The 25896-nt window shown below is 46.0% G+C and overlaps 1 protein-coding gene across 3 annotated transcripts in view; it reads left to right on the plus strand.

Moving 5' to 3' along the window:
* SF3A2 (splicing factor 3a subunit 2) overlaps window positions 1–25896 on the plus strand; it is a 432784-nt gene that overhangs the window by 68115 nt on the left and 338773 nt on the right. For all 3 annotated transcript variants that reach the window (XM_069649520.1, XM_069649521.1, XM_069649519.1), the window contains exon 2: window positions 12306–12470. In XM_069649520.1, the coding sequence (XP_069505621.1) occupies window positions 12345–12470 (126 nt within the window). In that variant the 5' untranslated portion in view covers window positions 12306–12344. The remainder of the gene's footprint in view (window positions 1–12305; window positions 12471–25896) is intronic.

Genomic DNA, 25896 nt, shown 5'->3' on the forward strand with positions numbered 1-25896 from the left:
TACCTCACCCTGCCTACTGCTGGCTCCTAGACCACTAAAGTCCCTCTTCTTCCTCTGAGAGAACTCGTACAATAGACTAGGGAAGGACTGGATAAGAAAAGGATTCTGCCTTGAAAGGTATAACAAGTGTTTAAAAGTGACTCACTTGTGAAAGAGTTGGTTGGTACCCGCCCCCCTGAGAGGGACCAGTTACAAGAGTTCTTGCTTACCTTGACTGTGTTCTGCCATTCTGAAAAATATATGCAAGGTTATTTTACTTACCTTCGAATTGGTTATGCCTCTTTCCCAAAAGTAATGCTGTTGGCTTCACTTAACTATTTATTTCAGAATATTGGGGTATTCGTTTACCAACTTAGTCGTGCTTCCTCTGACGTGCTGTATAGCCTGTCTAGAATAAGTCTCCCTTGGGTTTTACTTACCTTGAATAGCTGTGTGCCATTCTAAAGTAAGTTAAAGAATTATTGCTTACCTTAGTCTGTGTTCCACTGATCTGAAAAACGACTGTAATAGTATATTACACCCTTAGGTTTTACCTGCCTAGAATAGCTATGTGCGATTCTTAAGAGTGTCCTGTAGGCGTAGCTGACTTTGCAACCCTAAATTAGTGTAAAGTTTTTGTTTACCTTAGTAGGTGTTCCACTGATCTGAAAAGTAATTTTTATATTACGCCATAAGGTCTTACTCACCTGGTATAACTGTGTTATCCTGAATGTAGTTATAGGTTAATGCTGTTCCATGAATTTGTTTTAGACTATTCAGAAAAGTATCATGATAACAGGGTTGGTTTACTGAAGTGATTCCTTAACTGAGAGTCGCTGCATGACTGACCGGGTCTACTACCCTTAACTTACTGTAAAGTAATCTAAAAGTAACAAATGGTTTTACTCCCCATGAATGGGTGTGGCCTATACAAAATGTGTAATGTAATGTCTAATAAATTGGTAAGACGGTTGAACACAACCCTTTCGAGCACTTGTGGAAGGAGAGATACAGGGCGAATGTTAGCCGGTAGGTTCGGGTCAGCCAATTGCTTTTTTAGGAGAGGGATGAACAGGGCTGTTTTTAAAAAACGAGGGAAACCAAGTATAGTTGAAGAACAGGTTGAAGGGTTAAGTGAGGTGTGTGTGGCTACTAAAGGGGCAATAAGCTTGATTTAGCTAAGGAGCAAGAGGGTCTGATGGGGCTCAAGAAGGGTTAAATCATCAGTACATAATGCACTTTGTAAGTATTAGTGTGCGTAAATTGGGAAATGGAGGCAGAGGATGATGGTGGAGTAGGCGGAGTGTATCATTTAGGAGGGAGGGAGTGTGTGGAAGGTCGGGAGAAAATCTCAATTTCTGCAGCAAAGTATTCAGCTAAGTCATTAGCTGTGAGAGTGGAGTTGATGGTCCTAGACCTGGGAGGAGTGAGTTTAGGGTGTCCTCTAGCCAGCGAGCATGGTTGGAGTTAGTCAATGAGGGTTTAGTAGACCCCCTCTTTCGCTCTATCAAGACTGGACTTGAGAGAGTTCACGACAGAGAGGTAGAGTTGCACAATCTCATGTCAGTGGGTACCCCTCCATTTGCGCATTAGCCGACGCAGTTCTATGCAGAGAGAGTGTGTAAGACTTGGGGGTGAAAGTAAGTAGTGCGAATTGAGGGGAGTCATATAGTAGGGATTGGAAACTGGAGAAGGTAGTTTTGGTGGAAGAGGCATTGGGTGTGAAAGATGAGTGAGAACTGTAGGTTGGCGAGAAAGTGGGCAGAATGGGTTTACATTTTCTTTTTAGTAATGGGTGAAGCAGGTGGTAAGGAAAGGTCAAATGGTGCAAAGGAGATTGGACCAGGATTGTGTGACAGTAGTTTAAGTTTCAGAGAGAGATCCATCCAAAGAGTTGCCATCCTGTCTGGGCATGTAAATTATGGATAGAGTGGAGAGCGTGGTTACTAAGATAAGTTCAAATTTGAGAGAAGTGGTTGGAGAAGGAAGGTTAATGTCAAGAGAGTAAGGTGAGGTTTCGTGGAAAGAGAATCGAGGCGTTTCCCCAAGATCATCAAAGAATAATCCAGTGGAACCAGGAGGGTGATGGGTGGGGACCCGAGTGAGACAGAGCAATAGAATAGACAGTGAATTAAAGAGGTAGGCGAGGACGTGGCATTAGAGATTTGTGAGTCCTTCAGGCGGGAAGAGAGTAGGTGTCCACCTCTGTCATTCGAGGAGAGTGAATGAAGGATAGTTTAGAGTTGTATATGGCCGCCAGAGTGTCAGATGGAGAAATCCAGGTTTTAGTGATAGCAAGAAGGTCTAGGAGAGGAGAGCTGGAAGGAAAGTGGTCAGTGATAAAGGACGTTTTGTTGTATACAGACTGAACATTGCAGAGTGCAATGTTCAGTTGATGAGGTAAGGAAGATTAGAGAAGTTGAGTCTCGCCGGAAGAGAGACGAGGTAGTTGAGTGTTAGAGGAGGTATTGTTAGGTTATCGGCTTTGTTTGTTGGAAGGAGGTGGAAGAGAGATGGGGTAGTGGTAGTTTGGCGTTGTGAGTTTTATAATGGGAATAGGAAAGGAGGAGGTTGTAGCATAATTTGAGAAAGCATGGGGAGAGCCGTTTAGGAGGAGCAGGGGTGAATTCTTCAAAGGTGTGTAGCAGTGTGGAGAGACAGTGCAGTAATTAGGAAGCTTGGGGTACTCACAGATGCAACCGGGAGACGATAAAGGCTCATAGGCTAAGAGGCAAAGAGGTTGGTAAACAGCAGGTCTTCACCCTTCACTGTTCACCCTTACCCGGGATGCCCCAGGCTGGACGCCACTAGGAAATTCAGAAGGGATGACATGCTCTTGTCCCCGGATCGCTAAATCCGACAGTTGTTGGTCTCTCTATTTTCCCTGGTGTTGCTGGGATGAGGCAATTTTGTCATGACTCTTACCCCTGGCCCTCACTGGCAAGTCAGCCTTCCAGTTAGGACCAGGTCAAAGGCCTTAAAACCTCATCCAAGACTCTCATGGAGTCAGTCCTGGCGCCTTTGGCGCCAGGCTCATAACCATCATGAAGACCAACATTAGAATGGGACTATTTAGCTTGGAGGGGGGGGCTTCAGCCAACATGGAGGCACTTACATTGCTCAGTTACAAGGAACTGAGCTATGCAGTCTAGTCTTTTGGGTCTGGCAGGCCTGGGACTATTTTACCTGAGACTATTTAAACCGCACCCAAACAGCAGAACATGCTTTGCGTTATTCTGCTGTGGGCGTAATGCTCACTGTGTCCAGTTCTTTGCCAGCTTACCTGAAACCAAGGACCTGCAGAGAGAGAGAAGGAACACTACGAAACTTACCTGGAACAGTATCCTGTCTTCAATCCATCTCCGACTTCAGTTCCACTCACCTGAAGGTACGAACTCCATCATCCGGCACTGCATGCATCCTGGAATACCATAACCTGGAAAGAGGATAAAGAAAGACAGCATTAGTAAGCGTTTACTCAAGTTTCCTCCTGAATGAAGAAAGCCACACAATTCTTAGCTGGGTAGTCATCTCCTGGTCAGTATCATTGCTGGAACATTACGGCGCTTGGCGAGGAACATCTGCAAGGAGAGAAAAGACACAGGTTAGCAATATAAAAGGCGAAACAGCGCCGCGCATTACTCACCGGACAGCATTGCGCACACTGCGCTTTCGCCTACCGGCCCATGCTCATCTTCAAACTGCATGACAACACCAAAATACCTTTCCATACCTAAAAGGAAAGAAGCAAGACATTATTATTCGAACTACGAGGAACATAAGAACTGCATATAAAGACTGTAAAGCAGCAAACCTACGGAGTGGCAGCAGGCCTGGATTTCTACAGGGGGGCTTGCACCAGTGAAGTAACTTGGTCGCTGCTCATCCCCCTCCCCCTCCCCCCCCCCCCCCCACATCTACGCGCCCCTGCCACGAGGAGCAGGACTGAGAATCCACCTTTTACCATATTAAGGTGAGGAGAAGGCCCAGCGGGGAGGAAGGAGTTGAGGCCAAGGGAGGTGGGAAAACATAAAGACAATCTTGTATTGAATCCAGCTCTCCTATATTGCAGACCCATCTTTAACCAGAGGCCTTACCAAGGGACTGGGAGAGGATTTGAGAGTGCAAATCATCCAACCAGGTGCGCGTAACAAATTTCTCCCTTATTGTGTTTTCAGAGGAACCTCTTGTAGCCTTTGCCTGTAGATGAGGTTGATCATGATACTTGGCTTATCTGTCCCATCACCCCTGCTTTGTGAGTTGCACCTCTGGTGCTTCATTTCGCTGGTGCTTGGCATGCGGTGCCTGGTTGACTTTGTCAGTTGCCATTTGATAGTGCACAAGGCATAAATTAGTTTTCAAATATTGATTAGCAGAGTTTGCTTATTAAAACTTTTTTGATTAGCAAACAGGCCCATTTGATTACCAATTTTGTACTCATATTTTTATTGTTACCAAAAGTTATTTGTACCCAAGACATGAAATGAGCAAAAATACATTTTGCGTACCACTGAAATAAGACCTTAGTGAGAGGATTCAGGCCTTGCAAATTATTCAGCTAGACCTACAGGTCTGGTAACCTAGTTTACCTATTCAACCTAAAGGAAATGCACTCTTCCCAAAGCAATGGACAACAAATTTAAAATGTGATTTCTGTTAAACGGTGCATGTCACTACAAACCTACTTTATGTTCAAAACACTGCTGCTACCCAGAGGCCGCCATGCACAGTGAAACCGTTTAAATGTTATTTGACATTTACTGCAAACAAAGTAAATGTTAAATACAAGTTTCAAACATCTCTTGCAAATGCAACTCGCCCTTCATAGAATCCACTTGACTATGCGAGTGGCCGAAAAGACTTTGCGAGCCTTAGATGAGTGTCTATAACATATAGAAGGTTAGCTGCATGAATGGACACAAATGTATAAGATAAAAAGGGACTGAAAACAGTTTGGCCAGCTGTCTCTTGCAGGTTGCAATATATAATACAATCATAATCCTAAAGCAAAGTGAGCTCAGGATGCCAACTACAGTGTTTGGTATTGCAGTAGATCTGTAGATGTACAGACTGGATGGAACTATTGATCACTACTTTGCATAAGCATCTAGTTTGCATAGTGTATTTGTTATATAAGAGGCAAGAAATACTTAGCAGAGTGAATTGTATAGCAGGCAGAGAACTGAGCAAACAAGGTGGAATATTGTAGTTTGTGGTCATTTCACTTTCAGGGTACCTGGTATAAAGCAACAGGGTGATTAGATAGAATATCAAGGAGTATGGGTTCACCAGTTGCAAGATTTATTCAACCTGCAGTTTACAGAACTAAGTTTGCCATCAAAAGCATTTGATTATGTGATCATGTACATTTTTCAAAAGTGTTCACTTGTTAATATGATGCATCTTCCCAAACAAAATGAATTGTAGTTGACACTATGAAATGTAGAACACTAACCTAAACTTTACTGGAGATGATGCAGTTACAGTAGCAATACTGTAATTGTGCATTATGTAACAACTTACATTTTAGGAATGGAATTTCAAGATTGTCTTTTAATAAAATATAATGTTGACACATAGTGGTCTTTGCCAGACAGGATATTGAAAACTTTGTAAAAGTATCCTCCCTATTTTTTCTGGTTTGCAGTTATTTGAAAAGACATTCTTGCCAAGCACTCCCACACGTGCCTGTTGGCACCTAAAAGTGGAGGAGATGATTACTGCTGCACTTTCTCTCCATTAGCACTTGTAACAGAGAAAAAGAGATTGAAGGGAGCACCGAGGATGAGAGAGGAATGCAGGGCGAGCTGTGATTATAGAAGAGGGCAACTTAAATAGCTAACTTTGCTATACAAGTGCCCGTTTGATTAGCAAACCTACAGAATTGCAAATTGCTGTGCGGCACTGCTTGTTTTATGCCTTGGTGCATATACAGCTGCATTGTAACATACTCCCATGTACGACTAAACAGTGCTACAGTTGTAGTGTCTTTGAGGAGTTAGTGGGCAGTCAGAAGGGAGGTCCCTACATTTTTGCTATGGTCTTGTCTCACCTGATCTTAAGCTGTGTGAGAAACCTAGGGGTATTCTCCCATGTAGATGCAGAGACACCTCTGTTCAGGTGGCCAGGGAAGGGCCATCGCTTTAGAATCAACCCTGTGGGTGGACGAGCGATGGAGGATCGTCTGCGTAGGTGAGTCCAGGGTTGTGATCATGGAAATGCCCCAGGTGAGACGCGGTATCCTAATAGGATAATCGGCAAAGAGAAAGAAGTCCCTGAAGTCTTTATGGTATATGCAGGCCCCATTGTACTTGATCCAAGAGAGAGGCGGGAATACCAGGTTAGAACAAAAGCAGGTAGGGAGGTAGGTCAGAGGAAAAAGCAATATGACTTTAAACCTAACACCTTTTATCTCCCCATCTTTCACACTCAAGGAGAGGCCGTCAAATTCAAAACATTTATCGCAGTGGTCCGGAGTAACATCACACCAGTGCTATAAAAACTGGGCCAGGGGATTCCCCTCTTTCCTCTGCCAGTCATCCTATAATTATTCTACCCATAAAAATGATCTTCAATCTTACCACATCGCCCCCTCCCTATTTCTAACAAATACTGAGACAAGGAAGAGGCAACTAAGATCATTAGATTATCCATAGGAAAAACATGGGGGGGTGAGGTGGGAGTAAGGGCAACTTCCCTAGAAAGAACTTGGGTTGTCACACTAATAGGCAGGGTCAGACGGTTAATGGTGACTCCATTTGACTGGCTTTTGCACTATAAAAGGTGTGGTTTAACGCAGGGGATGAGCGAGCTGGAGAAGCATTTTGGACCAGAGAAGCCACGAAGCTGGGATCTGCAGGAAGGAGGATCCGGAGGAGAGCGGCATGCTGCAACGCTGGTCTGGTGTGTGAGGAGGGCTGCAGCATGTCTGGGGAGTCGTGTCTCCCGCGAGCCGGAGCAACGCAGCTGGGTCACTGCTGGCAGAGTCTGCAAGTGCTCCTTCCCCTGGGCCGTGTGCGGGGCCCAAAGGTATTTGAGGGGCAGGTAGGACCCTTACCTCGACCCAAAGCCTCCCGGAGAAACCATTCCCCAGCGCCATGCTACCTGGTGAGTTTGCCATGACAGACAGACAAACTCTGGAGCATGCGGGTGTCTGGAAAGGGAAAAGGAAGGCAAGATTGGGGAAAACGGCACAAAGCAGAAAGCAAGACGCAGAAATGAGAAAGAAAGCAAGTAAATGGTGCGTGAGCGGTGCAAAAATAAGAGGACAGAAAGAAAACGGATTTAAAGGAAAGGGCAAGCAACCCGAATGCAAAGTAGAGAAAACATAAGAAAAGTGAAAAGAAGGTGCGAGTGAGCACCGAGAAGGAAAATATATTAAAGGTGCAAGGAAGCACAGCAAGGAAAGTAAGTCGAGCGAGGGCAAGTAGCCCGGAAATAAAGTAAAGGTGCAAGTGAGCACAGAGAAGGAAAGTGACAGTGTTTAAAGGTGCAAGGACAGAGGTGAATGAAAAGAAGTGCCAGTGGGCACAGCCAAATAGAAGAGTAAAACGGAAGGGCAGAAGAAGCCCACTAATGCAGGAAGGTACAAGAGGCAGAGAAGGAGCACAGAGTGGAGAAAGAACAGTGCAAGTGTGCATGCCAAAGTGAAAGCAGGAAGAGGCAATACAAGTGTGCACAAAGGAAGACCTAAGTATAAAAGGTCCCATGGAAAGTGCTAGTAAGAAACAGAGCGGGACAAAGAGTCAGAGTGGTCACGCTGAGGAAAAGCAAAGAGCCTGGCGTTTTCGAAAGCCCCTGATTCTACCCCATGAGGAAATTTGTGTAACCAAGAAAAGGGCACATCCTGGTCAACTGACCTTTGTGTTTAGCATTATAGGGGCCTAAGTTTGCGGAAGTGCGCCCTGAGAAACCTAAAGAAGGCCTGTGATATATTTTGTTTTAAGTTTGAAGAGGCTTGTGCTTGGGGAAGGGAACCCTGAGAGGCTGAGCTAAATTGGAAACCTCCTATTTTGTTCTATAAGTACTGAAGAGACTAAAGCTTGGGGAAGGTACGCCACCGCCCCCCAATTAACTTAAAGATACTGAAGGTATTGGAGTTCATTGCAAGGACCTTGTGGAGTCAGTCTTGGTACTGGATTGAACTCATTTTGATAAACTTAAAACCATTCCTGGCAAGGAAGCCACCGGGATCTGTTGAACCACTACTTTTCATTTTTGACAAAAGATCCCCTAACACATTTTTGTATAGAGTGAGGGCAAGCATAGGTTTAGACACAGGCATACTTTTTTATTTGGACTTTCAGATGCTGATTGCCCTTAGAAGCATAATTTCAGGGAAGCATCCCTTTAGAGCTAGGGCTAATTAGATATTGCACCAACCCTGAAACTTTAAGTAACTGTGTTGGAATCTTATTTTCTGAGCCTGTCTCTTTTCATCATGCCTGCCTCACACCTGCAATAATGTTGCATAACGCATAAAAGCTAGCAAAATAATGTTTTGCATTAATATACGTTAATGCATGTGCTCAATTGTGATTTTTATTTTATTTATTGGACATTTGTATGACACCTATACACAAATCCAGGTGCCACAAGACAAAAAAAAGGGGGGAGTATAGGGAAAAAAACAGTAACGGTAGTACTAGACCGTGTGACATTCTTGCCATGCAAGTGTAGAGACAAAATGAGAAGGGAGGGAGGACGAAGGGGGAAGGGACCGGGAGGGGACAGGGGTGGAGGGGTTGGAATGCTGGAGTGGGTGGGGGATCCCAGAGGGCTGAGCAAGTGCTGGGGGGAACCACAAAATGTACAAGTCCCAACAAGGTGGCAAAAATCAAACTTGACAGAATATTGGTAGAGCCACCTTTCTGTTTGGATACAGATGGGTAACACTGAAGTTCAGTGACGGAGCATTCACCTGCAAACTGTATGTAGCCAAGGAGGGTACGTGGTGGTAGGCTTGGATAAACTGACCCTATCCTCCGCTTTATGGTAAATCGCATCTGAGGCACAGAACGACTCGAAGAATAGCCACAAGCTTTTAGGGATGGCATAGTTGTTTTCAAGGCCAAGGATTACATTCTAGCATAATTCCCAAGAGAGGAGTGACCATATTGCACACAGGCTGGGCCAATGGAGCGAGAGAAGTGCTTAATAAGGAGCTGGAGAGATTTGAACACAGAATTGCAGAATCCATTTAGTCATCTCAGTGGCTCGCTCTGATAGTCATGATAAAGAAAATCAGCAGCTTGATCAGAATGTGTGTAGACCTTCAGGATCTCAACACCAACATTTAGGTAGAGTGCCCCCCACTATTTAACATTAACTAGATGCTGGTGACAATGGGCCAGGCTTCAAGCTTTACTACATAAGCTCTCTCAACATATCAACTAATAGATTCTGTTTAATTTGTGCATGTTCTAGGCTATTCCGTTTGGTCTATTTTCAGCTTTTGCCCTTTTTCAGAAATACATACAGCAACTCTTTGGTGGCCTGCAAATGTCTAATTCCTCCTGTTTGACATCTTAATAACTGAGAAGGACGAGGAGCAACACAACACCTGTCTCAACGTAGTGCTGAACATAGGCAAAAAGGACTGATGAACGAACAGGCACACATTTGCGTTGGCGTAGTGTTTGGGTCACCCGATCTGCCACAAAGGCATCAAAGCAAATTGAGGTTTAGTGGACACCGTCCTGATGGTACCACCATCAGTACAACTTAAAAACCTTTGCGGGCAAAACATAAACCACAAGGGACTTTTTTTTTTTTCTTTTCCTTTCCTTTTTTTTCTACAATCAATTGGACAGACTAGTCAAAGTGAATTTAGAAAGATAAAGACAGACCAACTCAACCCCAGTGCTAAAGATGTTCACGCCGGCTTACCACACTCTTAACATTGGATGCACATATGGATGACAGGTTTTGCTTGGCCAAGTTCAAGAGGGAAGGAAGTAACAGTAGTTTTCACATCCCGTCTGTCGGAAGACCAGATCTGAGAACGATTTTCCATGGAGCGCGGGGCAAGGGGTTCTACTGATTTCTGAAACACTTTAAAACATTGATTGATTGGGGTTTCTCTTTTATTATCCAAACAAACAACTGATGCACATGATCAGGTCAAAATGAATGTCCATCATTTTACTCTGAATTTTTATTGGTTGGTGGAGAGTTATGTGCCCGAAAACAAGATGTTGCAGACTGCCTGTGTAGAGTACCACCCAGAACCTTGGGTGATTTGCATGAAGATAGACAAGCGGAGGAGAAGCATGAAGAAAGAACAGTGCCTCAAAACTACAGTGCATTAATGAGCAGGACGGCAAGCCATCAATCAAGGACAACACAGAATCAAATCAACTGCGGAATGGACTTAGTTGGAAGAGTATATTGTGGGATATCCCTGAGTTTGCTCAAATAGTTCCCCCAAGATCTCGGAGCCTGTGGGGCATCATGAGGGGTGATTACCACCTCACCCCCATCTTGCCTATGCCCCAAAATCGACTGTGCATGACTAAGTGCTGCAGCAGGGAACAATACTGGTGGGCAGGCATGCTTGCACATGTGGACAATCTCGCAAGGGACTGTTACCATGCAAGATGAAACTTCATTGGGCTGGAATTGCCATGTTGAAGTTCCTCAAGCTGTGTGCACAAAAGTAGTATTGGGCATTGTTGTCCCTTGTGAAACACTGGGTAATAATGGACCATACCTCAAAGTGGGAGGGGGGGGGGGGGTCGTCCTACGTGTCCTGAGGGTTCCCAGAAAAATGATCACTAACATTGGTGTGCAAGTTGTTTAAGAAGAGAGGCAGCCATCCTAAGGCCGGTATGCAGTCTTTCCATCGAATCATTAACCATCAAATTTCATCCATTGAAATGCTTTTCCATCGAAAAGCATATTCATTGAATGATTTTTCATTGAATTTCCAACTCAAACATAACTTTTTAAAATGGATGTTTGGGTTGGAGATTCAGTGGGTCGAGGAACGGGTTATATTTTGACAATGGGGGTTGGAGAGGGGGGGGTTACCCCCCCCCCATAAACACCACAAGTTAGAGGGAGCTGTCTAGTGATAAAATACATTGCAACTGTATTGAATAGATTTCAGCACTGGACAGCTCACTGTAACGTATAACTGTATGCATGTTTCATCAAATTTCCATGCAAAATGTAAAGTGTTTATATAACGAAACCATATTCGATTAAAGGGTTTCGAGGCAGAAACTCTTTGCACTTTATGTATGGCAATTCGATGGAACATCTTTCAATGAAAAAGATTAAATTGAACGAACCAGTGATGGAAAAACTTTGATGGAAAGACTGCCACGTCAATCATTGTTGCACTGCCTTGTATCATCCTGTGGGACACTGATCAGTCGAGGCTTTGGACCGATTTGTGAAGGGATGTGTACAAGCTGCCATTGCCAGTTGCCTAGTATGTAGAGAAGTCCTTAAAGAGGCTTCTTTAAACACATACATTTACCCGATAATCTATCAACTGTATGGAACCATTTGTCCTCATGAGGGTCCGACAACCCTGCAGTTTCCTTGCCCCTCCCTCCCCGCCGTGTCTTACTAAAGGTGAGGCAAGGGATGGGAACACTCGTTTTTTGCTAGAATAAACAGAGGTCATACTACCAGGATGGGTAGGTGGTGAAGGCTCCTCATTTGATCATCAATATGGGTAAAAGAGCCCCTGAGGGAAGTGTTGCAACTTTGGAGAGGACCAATCCCGAGTATGATGACTTGGATTGTAGTCACAGCAAATCTTCTCCGAGCAGATCCTTCTCTCATGACACCTACTTATGGCCAGAGTTGCTCCAGTATGAGATGAACTAATGAGCACAAAGATTTAATTAATTGATCTGCTTCCTTCCCTGTTTCTCCTCCTGCCTTACCTATATTTATTTCTTCTTCTACTTTCCCTCAGTGGCATATATTTTGATTGCTGGCTAGAATCCACTTTCCAAACAGCACGTGTGAAGGATGTTTGTGGTGCAACTGTTAATGTTGGAGTCTCGCTGGTACTGGCAGGCAGCCGGTGAAGCCTCTAAATTGAAATGATGTACTCTCACTCTTGGCATGGTTACTACTGAAATCCAGTTCTTATTTTCTTCTTTGTACTTTGGTACTGCCATGTTTTGCTTAATTACTATTATATGAATTACTATTATGCATGTGGGACTAAATGTTCCAGAATACAAGGAACAACCTGGAATGCATTGTCTACAACCAACTGACCTGGGACCATGTGAAAGCTCTGTATAAGTGTTTCACAAAGGGTGTTTGTTTATCCATAACCTGAACTATTATTGAATTCATAGGTTTCATTTTCATTGACTGAAGTTTGAAAGCACGCCATCATGGACTTCCAGCATCGTCCTGGGGGTAAGACTGGGAGCGGAGGGGTTGCTTCCTCCTCTGAAAGTAACCGAGATCGTCGGGAGAGACTACGGCAGCTTGCTTTGGAGACAATTGACATCAACAAGGTGAGATTTAAATAATCAACAGTGGACTTGAGCTCATTCCTCCCCTGCAAAATGTCGAGCTGGAAACCAAACTTGTACTCTGAATTTCTATTTTATATTTGTTCTATTTTGGAGCCTATGGGCATCTCCCCTCTACCCTTCTTTGGGTCTCTATTTGCCTCCTGCCTCTTCTCCTGTCCTCCCTCCCAGCTGTTTGGTGGTTTCTCAGGCTCTGTGCCCTGGATCCAGCAAAGGAGACCATCTCCAGCCCTTGTGTTTTCTCCTCATATAGATGTCACTCTTATCTTGCTTTGGGTTGCTAATTGGTGCTTGCTCTGGTCAGTCATCTACTAATCGAGGTCTCCCAGGGCAAGCTTGCTTGGGCAGCCTGTCAAAGCGCAGAGATCAAGGGTCACTCCTGTCTGCCTGGCACCCAATCCTGGTACCTCTTTAGCAGATGGAAACACTACCAGGTAAAACGAGCAGCAATTTGGCTACCCTATATCAATCCTGCTTGCTGTAATAAAACCCTGCCCTAGTCGGACGAATTGCATGGCTACTGGGTAATTTCTGGTTGTGTAGCTAGATTAATAGTTTTGCTGCCAGAAAATTCACTTCACAGCCAGATCAATTTGTTTTGCCACCAGACAATTTTAACTGCTCAGCTGGATTCATTTCTTTAATGCCAGAAAATACAATGTACAGTTAGATTGATTAGTATTGTTGACAATTACAGTGAATGCCTTAGCAAGATTAATTTGTTGTGCTTCCATTCAATTAATCTCACCAGCTATATTGTATTCCTAACAAATGAATGTAGTTGCTTAGCTATACCTATTTGTTTTGCTGCCATTGTTCCTAGTGAGATTAAGAGTTCTAAGTCCATAGAATCCACTGCATAGTTGGACTAACTTGTTCTACTGACTTTTTAACTGCTGCCAGAGATTTCTACTTGTGCAGCCAGTCTATTGGGTGTTGCTGTCTCAGAACACACTGCATTGCAATAATAATTTGTTTTACTGTTCTAACCAGACCGATTTGCACTGCTGCCAGAAAAAAACATCTCCACTAGATTGTTTGTTGCTGCTCAAGAAACCGCTATCTAGTTGAATATTGTGCGGTGTGCAGCCAGAAAAAGCTTTACTTGGCTACATTGATTTAGTGTAACCATCATAGACTTAATTGCATGACAGTAATCTATTCTGCAGCCAGATAGTCCATTGTGTAACCCGATTAGTGCATGTCTTCTGCCAAAGACATCCTTTAAGATTTGTTTTCTTTCCTAGAAATACCTCACCAGATCCAAAGCTACTTTCTTTTAAATCCCCCCTCCCTCAGACAACTCATAAACATCTTCTACACTTACTGCCCAGCAATCCAGTCCCTCTCATAGATTTAGCATTGTTCAAACATCAATGAAAAATGGTCTCTACCTTGCATCCACAGAAACTTATCATTGGCTCACACTATTACATGCAACAAGTAAAACTATATACGCTCTGAGATTGGTTACCCAAGTAAAGACAGCCGAGTCGGAAGGGAATTAACCAACGTACATACCTCTCGCACTACAGGCAACGCCCAATCATCCACGGAACATCTTGCCCTCTACATTGAACAGCAGTAACCGGCACGCCTCAGTCAGAAAAACACAGTTAAACAGATCTAGTGGGTTGCAATTTGGATCATTTATCAAGCAAGGGACAGCCTCGGTGCAAAATCACAACAAATCAATCACACAGTGTGCCAGACCCTAATATGCACCACAAGGACAAGACCATATAACAAAACAACCAATGACACCAACATGGGACCAGAGGGAGACAAAATACACAGCACCTGATCAATGCCCACGCATCTCTAAACACTGAACAAGATTCATGAAATTCTCACTGAGAGGAACTGACCTGCTCTTCATAAAGCAAACCTGGTTATCAGATGACTATATGACAGTGGCTTTAAAACCTTCAAACTCCTCCAGACTGGCAAAAAGGCAGAGGTAGCGCAGAGGCACAAAAGGGATGCCTCAAAATGTCAACTCTCACCACACTTGTGGCCTGGATTGTGAAGGCCTCCTGATCCACCTACCAATGAATTATCAAACCTACCAGTTTTCAGACCACACTTGTACAACCTAGCTTCTGTGATAGATGTAATTGCTAATCCTCATTCTAGGAGATTCCGATATCTTGTTTGGTTTGAAGAACAGTCGGAACTGACGCTCCCGAAGTCTGAGCTCTTGGATGGTTTCGACCTCAAATGGTATAAGGAACCATGAATGCTTCTGTCTTTGATCATTGATGAAATCGTCTGCAGAGAAAGCCTAACAAGCACTCCCCACCCGTTCAGGTACCATAAAGAAAATATCTAATGATACCTTTTTTACTTTCAACACACAAGTGGCCAAACTCCCACAACACAAAGGCCTAACCACCAGGATAATCTGGAAAACACTCCTTCTTGAGGAACTATGAACGCTATTTGAAGAGATCAAACAAAACCCTAGGAATTGGACCTGACACTAATGGAAGAATGCTTGGAAACATCACATAATTGAATACAGAATGCACTGGAAACAGTCACACCTTTTTAAAGATACCTAAACTCGTCACCAAGTAATCCAATAAGCAATCGGTAAAGATGGAATTTATTTGTAGTGTCCACATTCTAATAGTGTCCTGTGAGCACAGAAACATCTGGATTTGTATGCAGTTGTACACAATGAGCCACCTGCACCTGCAGAAAGTCAGTAAGATACATTCAGTCAGTTACGTTAATAATCCACCTGACAGAATATCTTCCGAATTGTTCTTACTCCTACGTCCTGTCCCCTTTCCTCCATGCTTGTGGGGACAGGACCAGAGCACTTTTTAATAGCATCCAAAAATGTGCTTTTTTTTTTTGTTCTTTTTTATTTTTACGCGGGTCTCCGCCCCACGCATCGCCCTTCAGTCCTTTCCTCTGCGGGGTCGGGGTTGGACACACTTGCATCACAGGGAATATTTTCTTTTTGTTCCCTTGTCCTTCATTCCTGCTCCGGTTCCACTGTCATCTTTCTTCCGTCTATGCCGGAGCATCTGGGATTCATGTCCTGTTCATCGTGCAAACGCAGTTTCGAGAGGGCGGATCCCCACTCTATTTGCCTGGAGTGCTTAGGCCCGAAACACCGTTGGGACTCGTGCGTCTACTGAGACTCCCTTTCTGTTCAGGCACTCCAGCGTCGGCTTGTCAGGTCGGAGGAGGTGTTTGAATGCATTCCTTCACAACATCTACAGCAGTTCATTGAAGAAAAAAAGGAAACTGCTCGTAAGTTCGTTCCTTTTTAGGGCACTCTGGCCAGAGGACTCCTTCCTGGGGTCTTCTGGCTCTGGGAGGGGCTCAGACGGCTCTGGGAGGGGCTCAGACGGCTCTATTACCAGGGATCTCCCTGAGGTGTCCCAAAAGGATCTAACCCGCGCTCCGGAGTTTCCTCCGAGGACCCCTGCAAAGGGGCTGCCAAAACCGGATCTTCAGCCGAAGGTTCCCATTTTGGGGGCTAAAGTTAGGCCCAGTAATTCTGGGGCTGTTACCGGAGTCAGCCCTGAGATTGTCCCATCTGGAACGAAGTGTACCGTGTCCCGGTACGCGGTCCCTCTCAAGGTGACTAAAAATACCAGGGGATATCCCCAAGGTTCCCCTTCTTGGGGTATATATATATGACCAGCAAGATTGAGGGGGCCCCCCTTTGCTGGCTTTAGGGGTTGACTCTAAACCTTCCCACACTCAGACCTGTCGTGGAACCAATCCTGCTGATGGTGCAAAGAAGCCAGTCTAGCACCGTAAGTCTTCTAGTACCGGCTCTGCCGAGGGTCCCTCTCTTGGTGGTAATTAATCGGCATTCACTAACGTGGCTGAGAAACTCTAAATCTGCTTGCACCGGCTCTGCCGAGGGTTGCTTGTCACAAGGCTAAAATGGAACATAAGGCCCGGACTCCCCTGTGGTGACCACAGCCTTAAACATGTGACGCAGTTCGCCTCAGGCGTTGTCAAAATGGTGGTCCAACCCCTACGGTCCACAGCAGCCATTTTGACTGCCTGTTTTACACCAACGTTCACCACGGCTGGTGCTGAGGGGCTGTTTTTGGGGCAGACCAGCCTTTTCCATGGTTGGTGGATAATAAAAACCTGTCTGCCCGCCAATGGATTGGTGTGCTCGGACTGCGCTGCCGCATACAGTCTCACCCCCTCCTACATCTGTGTTGGGGAGAATTCTAAAAAATGTGCCAATTGCATCCACCTTAGAGACCCCCAGCAACTTTGCTGGATTTTGAGGACTTGATTTTTTTTTTTTAACCTGGAGAGAGTGAGCCCTTTTTCCCAGTCTCTCATGTATTTTAATGTGATTTTATACACGGTTTCTTTTTGGTTTTGGAGTCTAACCAACTCCATAGGCATCCTCTTTTAGAATAGTGTCATAAAGCACCTTCAGTGCAGTGCCACAGGGAAGTCTTCAGATTTCCCTCAGGTTTAAATACCTTCTCTGTGATCAACTACTGTTTCCCAGAGCAGTAAAGTGAAATTGGCTTTACTTCGCATTGTACTTGCTAGACCCAGCACACCCCATCTTACAATAGAGTGCTGGAGGGGTTACTTAGTATCCCGTGTGTCTAAATGCTCGTGTAACATATTTTATGTTACCCTTTCCTCAATTGACTGGCTGGTGGCAGTGGTTTCGTTTTGAACTACCTTGGTTTGCATTTACCGCAACCGTTCGCGGCTCTGGTAAAGTAACCGCGGGAGCCATCTTTTTCAAAATGGTGTCCAGCCATCTTTGCTACAATGGTGCCTGGTCTTCTTTTTTCGCCAGGTCTTTGTGGAAAGGTCCTTCTAGAGAGTTTCTCTCTGCGCCAAAACAGGTTTGGTTTCTTTGTTCATTTCGCCTTTGGCAGGAACAAAGGAGTGAAACCCGCCTCTGGCTCCAGGGTGTCTGGGGTAGGCAGGAAGGGAGGGAGGTGCCCGAAACTCCCTATGCTTTTGTCTCCTAGGGGACCCAAATGCACTCTGTGGTGATTGCCTGGCTGACTGTCTGGCAAGGACAGTCGCTCTGCTGGGTGAGTGACAGCTAGGCTGAAATGAATGGGAGAACTGAATAAAAGGCAAGCCTTTTGTTTGGTCCCCAGTCAACCACTGGACGAAGGAACCGAAGAAGAGCTTGAAGAGTACGCCTGCTGCAACTCCTGGTCAGTTGGTTTGCCCGGCGAAACCCTGCTGCAGTGACTACTTGCCAAGTTTGCATGGAGGGAGAAGCCCCTGCAAGGACGACTTCTCCCATTGAGTTGGTGAGACCAATCCACTCCGAAGTAAGCAGCCTGGACACCCATCTCGAAGCTGGTTGAATTTCCTCCAGAGTGCTGGAGCAAACTGTATAGCCAGGGAGAGGAACACCAGATTGTGTGCGTTACTTTTAAGCTGGCTTAAATCTTTTGGAAGATCCTCCGGACTCCCACAAACCAGGACTGACCAAGCCTGAGCCCCCTCAGCAGAGTGTGGGACCCCAGAAGCAAGGACAGTCCACCTTGACAGCCAGGAACCACGCTTATTGCTATTTATTGTACTGCAAGGAGCTGAAATGCGAAACAGCCACTGAAAGTAAAGTTTGCCGGTTGCCAGTTTTGACATTGACATTGACAGTGCCAGTGCAGTGCAGGAGTCCCCGGGCATCCTCCCTCTTGTCCCCACGACTGAGGCCCAGGAACAGCGAGAGCTGCACAGGAACAGAAGTCCTCAGCTGCATCTTTTCTTCTCTACCAAGGTACTGTAAAACAAGTCTAAGAACTTACCTCTTACTGTAGAAGTGCTCGTAACTTCCACAACTCACAAGCCTAATCAGCTTGTGGCCCTGCGTTTTGATTCTTCTTCTCATCAAAGACTCCTAAGAACTTGTGCAAAGACTTTTCCATTACTTAACAGAAGTGCTTTATCCTATCCAAGACTTTGCCTATTGACTTTGGCTTGGCCTATTGAATTGAATGACTCTTCTAGTGAACTCTGAAAGTAACTGCACTGCTTAGGAATATTTGTGGTCTCTTGTGTTCTAATAACCTTTGCCTTTTACCAACTGTATTCTGAATTCCAACATTAAGGTATTAATGTTCCCAGCTGAAGTCGCCTGTGGGTGTAGGTTGTGTCTGTGGACCATCTCAAAAGAGCTTTGTCTGATTCAGAAACTCAAAGTGTACAGTATTCAAGTATATTTGTGTGTTACTATTCTATTGCTCCCTTCTGAAGAAGGCTTTATAACTGACTGATAAATACATTATTAATTGTTTATGCAAGAAACCTTGAGTGTAAGAGTTTATTTGAATACCTGTAACTGTGAATCTTTGTAACTCCACTACAGCTCACGTTTCCCCTCTTGAGATAAGCTTGGGTGCTCAACACGCTACCAAAACTGTGTAGTACAAGCTTATACCAAAGGTTTGGTTGCCTATACCTGTAGTCCTAGTTGTTTGTAGTGTTCCCAGAGGGTACTGCATTCAAACTTTGCTTAACAATCCGTGCCTTTGATCTATGTGGATCCAGTTGGTGGGGGACCATCCTGGCAACCCTACTCTTTGCAATCCTGGGGGTATGCCCCTTCCGTGCAGCCTCTGCCCACTCCAGCGCCTTCACCTTCATCTGAGGATGCGTTTTTTGGCAAGTTTCAAACGTTTATGCATTCTGATTCCATGGAGCGTAATTTAAGGATTTATTTAAGGAAATGTATCCTAAGCAGCCTGAACCAGTCCCTGTAGTGGCAATCCCTATACAGCTTCCGGTAGTGCCAGCTCCCCCACCTCTCCCTGTGGGGTCTCTGCCTCAACTTTCTCCTGTGTAAAAGACTGGTTGCTCAGACAACCGCACCTTTTAGGCCTGAGGCGCCAAGTGCGGGGAATCAGACTTCTGCTCCTGCCTCGGGGGGGGGGGGGGGGGGGGATGCGGACCAGGACAGCGATGACCCGTCCCGCTCTATTGGAGCTTTTCACGACCGGGTGCTAGTTATGATGGCATTGATAGACATCCCAATACCTGAGCCCCCAGCTCTTCTTTCTGGAGTCTCCATTCTTGTCGACACAGGAGCGCACTGGCCTGTTCCTTCAGAAGGACGTCCTGGCTGAGGCCCTTAAGGTCTGGGAAATACCCAATTCCGGGCAGTACCTAAATAAGAAAATTGACGCTTGCTACAAGCGTCTGAGGACATAACCTTGTCGGCATGCCCGCTCTCCTCATCGGTGGTGGCAGCAGCTACGCCCCAGTCGAAACTGGCCTCTACATCCTCCACTGCAGCGTCCAGATCCTTTCCAAAGAGGACAAGCTTCTTGATACCATTAGGAAAGGTTTTTTCCAGTTTGGCTCTTCAGCTGCGTCAGGCTAATACTGAGCTTATCCTGGCGGCTGCTAATGTCAAACTGTGGAAGAAGCTCGCAGAGTTTCAGGAATGTTATCCTCCTGATTGGCTCGAAGACTTTAAGGGCGGCATATCTGATGTCGCGGTTCTGGCACAGGATCTACTGGAGGCTGCGGCCCATCATGTAGATACCTCCACTCGAGGCCTTATGGTTGGAGAAGACCCCTCTTGCCAAGCATGGCTGCATGCTACAAAGTTTTCGAAGGAGGTTCAGGACAAGTTGCTTGATCTCCCTGTTGGGGAGAATTCTCATAAATGTGCTAATTCCCTTCACCTTAGAGACCCCCAGCAACTTTGCTGGATTTTGAGGACTTGATTTTATTACCTGGAAAGAGTGTGAGCCTTTTCTTCCACTCTCATGTATTTTGATGTGCGTCTTACTCTTGTGTTCTTTGATTATGGAGTTTTAAGATAACTCCATAGACCTCTTTTCATGTGTGTTACACAGCACCCTCGGTGCAGTGACACAGGGAAGCTTTTTAGGCTGTCCCAAGGTTTAAATACCTTCTCTGGGATAAACTACTGTTTCCCAGAGAATGTAAGGTTAAATTGACTTTACTAGTCTTTTTAAATTCCTAGACCCAGCACACACTATCTTACAGTAGAGTGCTGGAGGGATTACCCAGTATCCCCTGTGTCTAGAAACTCTTGTAGCAGTCAAATGCTACCCTTTCCTATCAAAATGGCTGGTGGCAGTGGTTTTACAACGAACTACCATGATTTTTCCCGACCGCGAACACTGGTAACTAAAAATCGCGAGAGCCATGTCTTTCAAGATGGCGCCTTAAGAGCCCCTTTGTTGAAACAGGACCCGGTCTTCTTTTTTCACTGTTTCTTTTTGGAAAGGTCCTTCTAGAGATTCTCTGCGCGCCAAACCAGGTTTGGTCCCTTTGTTCGTATGCCTTTGGCGGGCTTCAGGGCTGATGACTGCCTCTGGCGTCTGAGTGTCTGGGGTGGGCAGGAAATGAGGGAGGTGCCCGAAACTCCTTGTGCTTAGTGTCCTAGGAGACCTAAATGCACTCTGGCGTGATTGGCTGGCTGACTGTCCGGCAAGGACAGCCACTCTGCTGGGTGAGTGACAGCTAGGCTGGAATGAAAGGGAGAAAACTGTTTAAAAGGCGATCTCTTGGACTCGAAAGCAGAGTCAACCGCTGGAACGAAAGAGGACGGTTGCTGCAACTTCTGGATCGTTGGTTTGCCCGGTGAAGCTCTGCTGCAGGTCCGAATCGCCAAGTTCATCTCGACAGAGATGCCCCTTCCAGGACGACTTCTTCCTTTTGAGTTGGTGGGACCAATCAACTCGTAAGCCACAGGCATACCATTCTCGGAGCTGGTTAGGTTTAACCAGGGGGAAGGACACCGGCTTGTGTGCTTGACGACAGCTACTCGATCCAATGATCTTCTATTTTGCCAGCTTGTTTGACCCGTCCCCGTGCAGTTCAGGAGTCCAGAACCCCCCCCCCCCCCATCCCCCGACGTGTGTATAGGCGCTATATAAATAAACAATCATATATCATATCCTCACTCTTGTACCTACGACTGAGGCTCAGGAACAGTGAGATCTGCAGGAACTGCCAGGAACCAATGTCTTCAGCTGCATCTTTTTCTTCATATTAAGGTACAGTGCCAACCCGATTGAGAGAACTTACCTCTCGCAGTGAAAATTTGTGAAACTTTCCCAACTTGCAGGCCTAATCAGCTTGTGACCCAACATGATTCTTTTTCGTACAAACTACTTCTGAGCACTTTGGCAAATACTTTACCATGTACTACAAGAACTGCTCTTTCCATCCAAGACACCAGCCCATATACTTTGGCCTAGGCCTCTTGAACTGAATCGAGTTATCTAGTGAACTAAAAGTATTTGCACTGCCTAAGAAAGTATTTATCTATTTTATTAACTTGTGCCTTTCCCCTCCTATTTAAAGTAACAGGAGTGCCGTTTTGCTCCTATTTCAGGGGAGCCTAATTTACTCAGAAATGTATTGGTTTGGAACGGAAGTATATTTGTGTATGATATTAAGTAGCCTCCTCTTAGTGAATGTTTTCTAAATGACTGTAATACAACCTTCAGTGTATACTTGACCCACTGTGATTGTAAAACCTCTGTGTAACATCCTTGTACTGCTCATATTCCCTCTTGAGATAAGCCTGGCTGCTCAGATCGCTACCAAAAACTATGTAGTACAGACTTGTACCAAAGGTTGGCTTTGCTGACACCTGTAGTCCTAATTGTATGTGGTGGTCCCAGAGGGTACTGCATGCAATTCTGCCTAACACTCCCCTTCGAGGGTAAAGAACTGTCCCACTCCTCCACGCATGAGGAACTCGCGAAGGTCAAGGCAAGCCCTCAAACTGCGAAGTCATTGTCGGTCCTTGCGAAAACACGAGCAAAGTCACCTTATACTCGGAGGTTGGGGTCTCAAAGGAGGGTACTTCTCTGGTTTCAGAGGCTCCAGCTGGCGGCCGCCACCGTAAACGGCAAGGTGTGCAGTTTTTCTCTCGCCCACCAGCCTTCTCTTCAGCAATGGATGCTCTCTCCACCGAAAAACATATAAATAATATTTTCCATCGGTCGTGCGGGACTCTGTGGGGCGGACACATTTCGTCTCATCTGGAGGCGTGGCAGATATCACAGAAGACGGATAGGTTTTGTCCGTCGCTCGGGCGGGCTTCTGCTTGCCCCTCCCTATCACACTCCTCTCCAACAAACTGGGTCGCCCTCCCTCAGAGCCGAGATACAGAAACTTCTAGACCTCAGAGCAGTGGATCCTGTTCCCTTGCGGGAGCAAGGGGAGGGCTATTACTCCCGTATGTTTAGTGCCCAAACCCAACCAGGCTGGCCGGCGCACTATCGTCGACCTATCCAAGTTCAATCTTTTTCTACACCAAGAGAAATTGAAGATGATTACGCCCTGCCAGATGAAGTCCTCTCTCCGGAAGGGCGATTGGCTCAGTGTGGTAGACCTTCAGGATGCACACAGGCGGGCTCCCGATCAGATATGCATCGAAAATATCTGCAGTTTCTTGTGGGAACGGAACACTTCCAGTATCCTGTGCTTCCGTTTGATCTTAGCTCGGCACTGCTTGTCTTTACGAAGAGGATGTTGGTCATAGCAGCATTCCTCAGACTGCAGGCGTTTCCTGTATATCCATACTTGGACGATTGGCTCCTGCGCAGTGCTTGCCCACAGGCCGCTACCGCCAATCTTCAGTCACTCCCGCTCCTGTTCCATCTTGGGCTGTGAGTGAACTGGCGGAAATCGTCGATGGCAGTCGCTTAAGACCTGATCTTTCTGGGTTTCCGTTGGGATACCTTGAGTACCAGAGTGTTCCTGGCAGAGGACAGGATTGCAGACCTTTTGACCACGTGCCATCTCTTCTGCAGTCCTCCCATGTGTCGGCCTGGTGGTTCCAGAGACTCCTGGGCCTTATGGCCTCTTGCATGTTGGCTCTATCTCTTGCTCGCCTCAAAATGAGGCACACTCTGATAGCTCTTCGGAGCTGCTGGGCCCAGGCTACGGAACCGAATTCCAAGATGATTCAAGTCCCATCCTGCATGATGGTGGATCTTCAATGGTGGTCATCCGCCAGCAATTTTTCAGTGGGGACCTCCTTCAAAGAACCCTGCCCACAAGTAACGGTTACTACAGATTCCCCCTGCTTGGGTGGGGAGTGACACTGCGTCACCTCGAGGCAGTTTCTGGTGCTCAAGGCTTTTCAACCCTAGATCACCCACATTGTGGTTCGTATTTGCACAAATTCCATAGCAATGTTCTACATCAACCAACAGGGGGGCACCAAGTCTCCCCTACTGGTGGACCTTATCCAAATTTGGAATTGGGCTTTCCAACACAATGTCTGGCTCCAAGCTGTGCACATTCCGGGTCACATCAATGTGACTGCAGACTCCCTCAGCCGCCTATATGCAGTGAGTTACGGGTGGGACATGAACACCGATGCTCTCACCAAGATCTTTCAGCAATGGGGGGTACTCCATCGGTGGACGTCTTTGTAACATCTTCGACCAGGAAACTTCCTCTTTATGCATCCAGGGACGTGCTCGGGGTGTCTTCCTTGGGGGACGCCCTTGAGATCCTGTGGGACAACATGAAAGTTTATGCTTTCATCAGTCAATTTGGAAACAAGTGCATCGAACTGCACTCTCCTCTTCTTCATAGCTCCTTGGTGGCCAGCCAGGTTCTGGTTTTTGAAACTGCAGCACCTGTAGGTGTCCTCTCCAATCAGGTTACCGCAGATTCCCGACCTTCTTCACCAGAGCAATCACCAGTTGTGGCATCCCTCCCCACAATCGTGCGGCCTGGTGCCTGAGTTCCGATCATTTGCACAGTTCAACCTCTGAGGGAACATGCATATAATTCAAGCGGCACGAAAGCCCTCTACAAGAGCTCAATATAGGAGCAAGTGGCTCAGTTTCTGTCATTGGTGTCTCGCCAAAGAGCTTGACCCCAGGATGCTTCTATTGACACTTTTGTCTTGAGTATATGACCTTGCAGCCTCTGGCATGCATGTTTTACCATGCAGGACATATTTGTCCATCATTGCGGCTTACATGTCTACAGGCAGTTGCTCCTTTTCACTGGCTAATCCAGGCGTCAAAAGACACTTTGCAGGTCTTCATCTTTTTCCGCCGGTGCAGGCCCTCAGCCTAAATGGGATCTGAATGTGGTCCTTACCACTTTGTCTAAGTCTTTTTTGAACCGATGGCCACCAACAAACTTGAGTATCTGTCTTGGAAGGTGGCATTTTTTATTGCGTTAACATCTGCAAGACGAATAAGTGAGCTTCAGGCTCTTTCTATGGAACAAATGTTCATAACTTTCCGTAAGGAAAAGGTTGTGCTTTGCACCTTTTTCCTTTTCCTTTTCCTTTCCCTTTCCCTGATGCCGAGGGTCCTGCACAACCTAGACGTCGGACAAGCTCTAAAGTTCTATCTCGATAGAACGAGCAAACTCAGAAGCTCTTCACAACTCTGTTACGTTTGGTGACCCAACAGGGGGAAAAAAGCCTCAAAAGCATCCATCTCCTGCTGTGTAGCTTCATGTATTTCCGAGGCCTACAAGATTCAAGGCCTTCAACCAGCAAAGGGCATTCATGCACATCTGGTCTGTGGCAAAGCGGCTGCTGTTGCCTTCCAAAAGTATGTCCCTTGGGAGTCAATTTGCAAGGCGGCTACATGGGGCTCTACATCAGCTTTTTGCAAACATTACTGTCTTGTCCTGAGCTCCCGGGCTGATGCCCAATTTGGCCAGGCAGTGCTTAAGAATTTGTTCCAATAAGAGACATTTCCATACACCCGTAATAATGGTCAGTGCTTGGGAATCTCCCACAAGTAGGGAGGAATGGGGACAGGACGTAGGAATATGACAGTTACTTGCCATAGTGACTACCTTACTCCTAGTCCGTAGACCCTTTCCTCCATACGCCCGCCCGCTGTCCCCTCTAATAAGTATCCTCTGTTGTTGCTAAATGGTCCTAGACCTGGTGATAGTAAAGGACAAGATGGCCGCAATGGATACACACAGTCCCTTCTCCTTTCCATGGCAGCCATTGCTGCGCCAGGAACAATAGTGTTTCTGGTGCAAGCAAGTGTAACGCTCACCTGATTCTCGCAGAGGCGCCGGTCTTGACTGGGCGACTACCGTATCTTCAAAGGTGATGTGTAGCACCCGGTTGGCTTTTTGGGCTGGACCTCTGTGCACTGTATGCCTGACTTCAAGAGTAAGATGTCTGCAGACAGAAAATATGGGATTAATGAACTGGGGTTATTGGGGTGTCCCTATCTCTTCCCTTTTTTGCTCTCCTGTAGACCCCCAAAGGTTAACGCTCTGACCTTAGGTAAGTGAATGCCGAGCTCTCCATCTGCCTCGGGGCAGGGTGCTGTAACCAGTTTCTTCACTGGATCGGTAGCGCAGGCCTCTTGACTTCAGAGGACTGCTGTCCGTCGTTTACTGCACGAACGGTAAGTTTCGAGTAATTCTATTGTCTTTAAAGTCTTTA

Source organism: Ambystoma mexicanum, chromosome 1p, assembly GCF_040938575.1.
Source record: "Ambystoma mexicanum isolate Mex_15411 chromosome 1p, UKY_AmexF1_1, whole genome shotgun sequence".
Lineage (NCBI taxonomy): Eukaryota > Metazoa > Chordata > Amphibia > Caudata > Ambystomatidae > Ambystoma > Ambystoma mexicanum.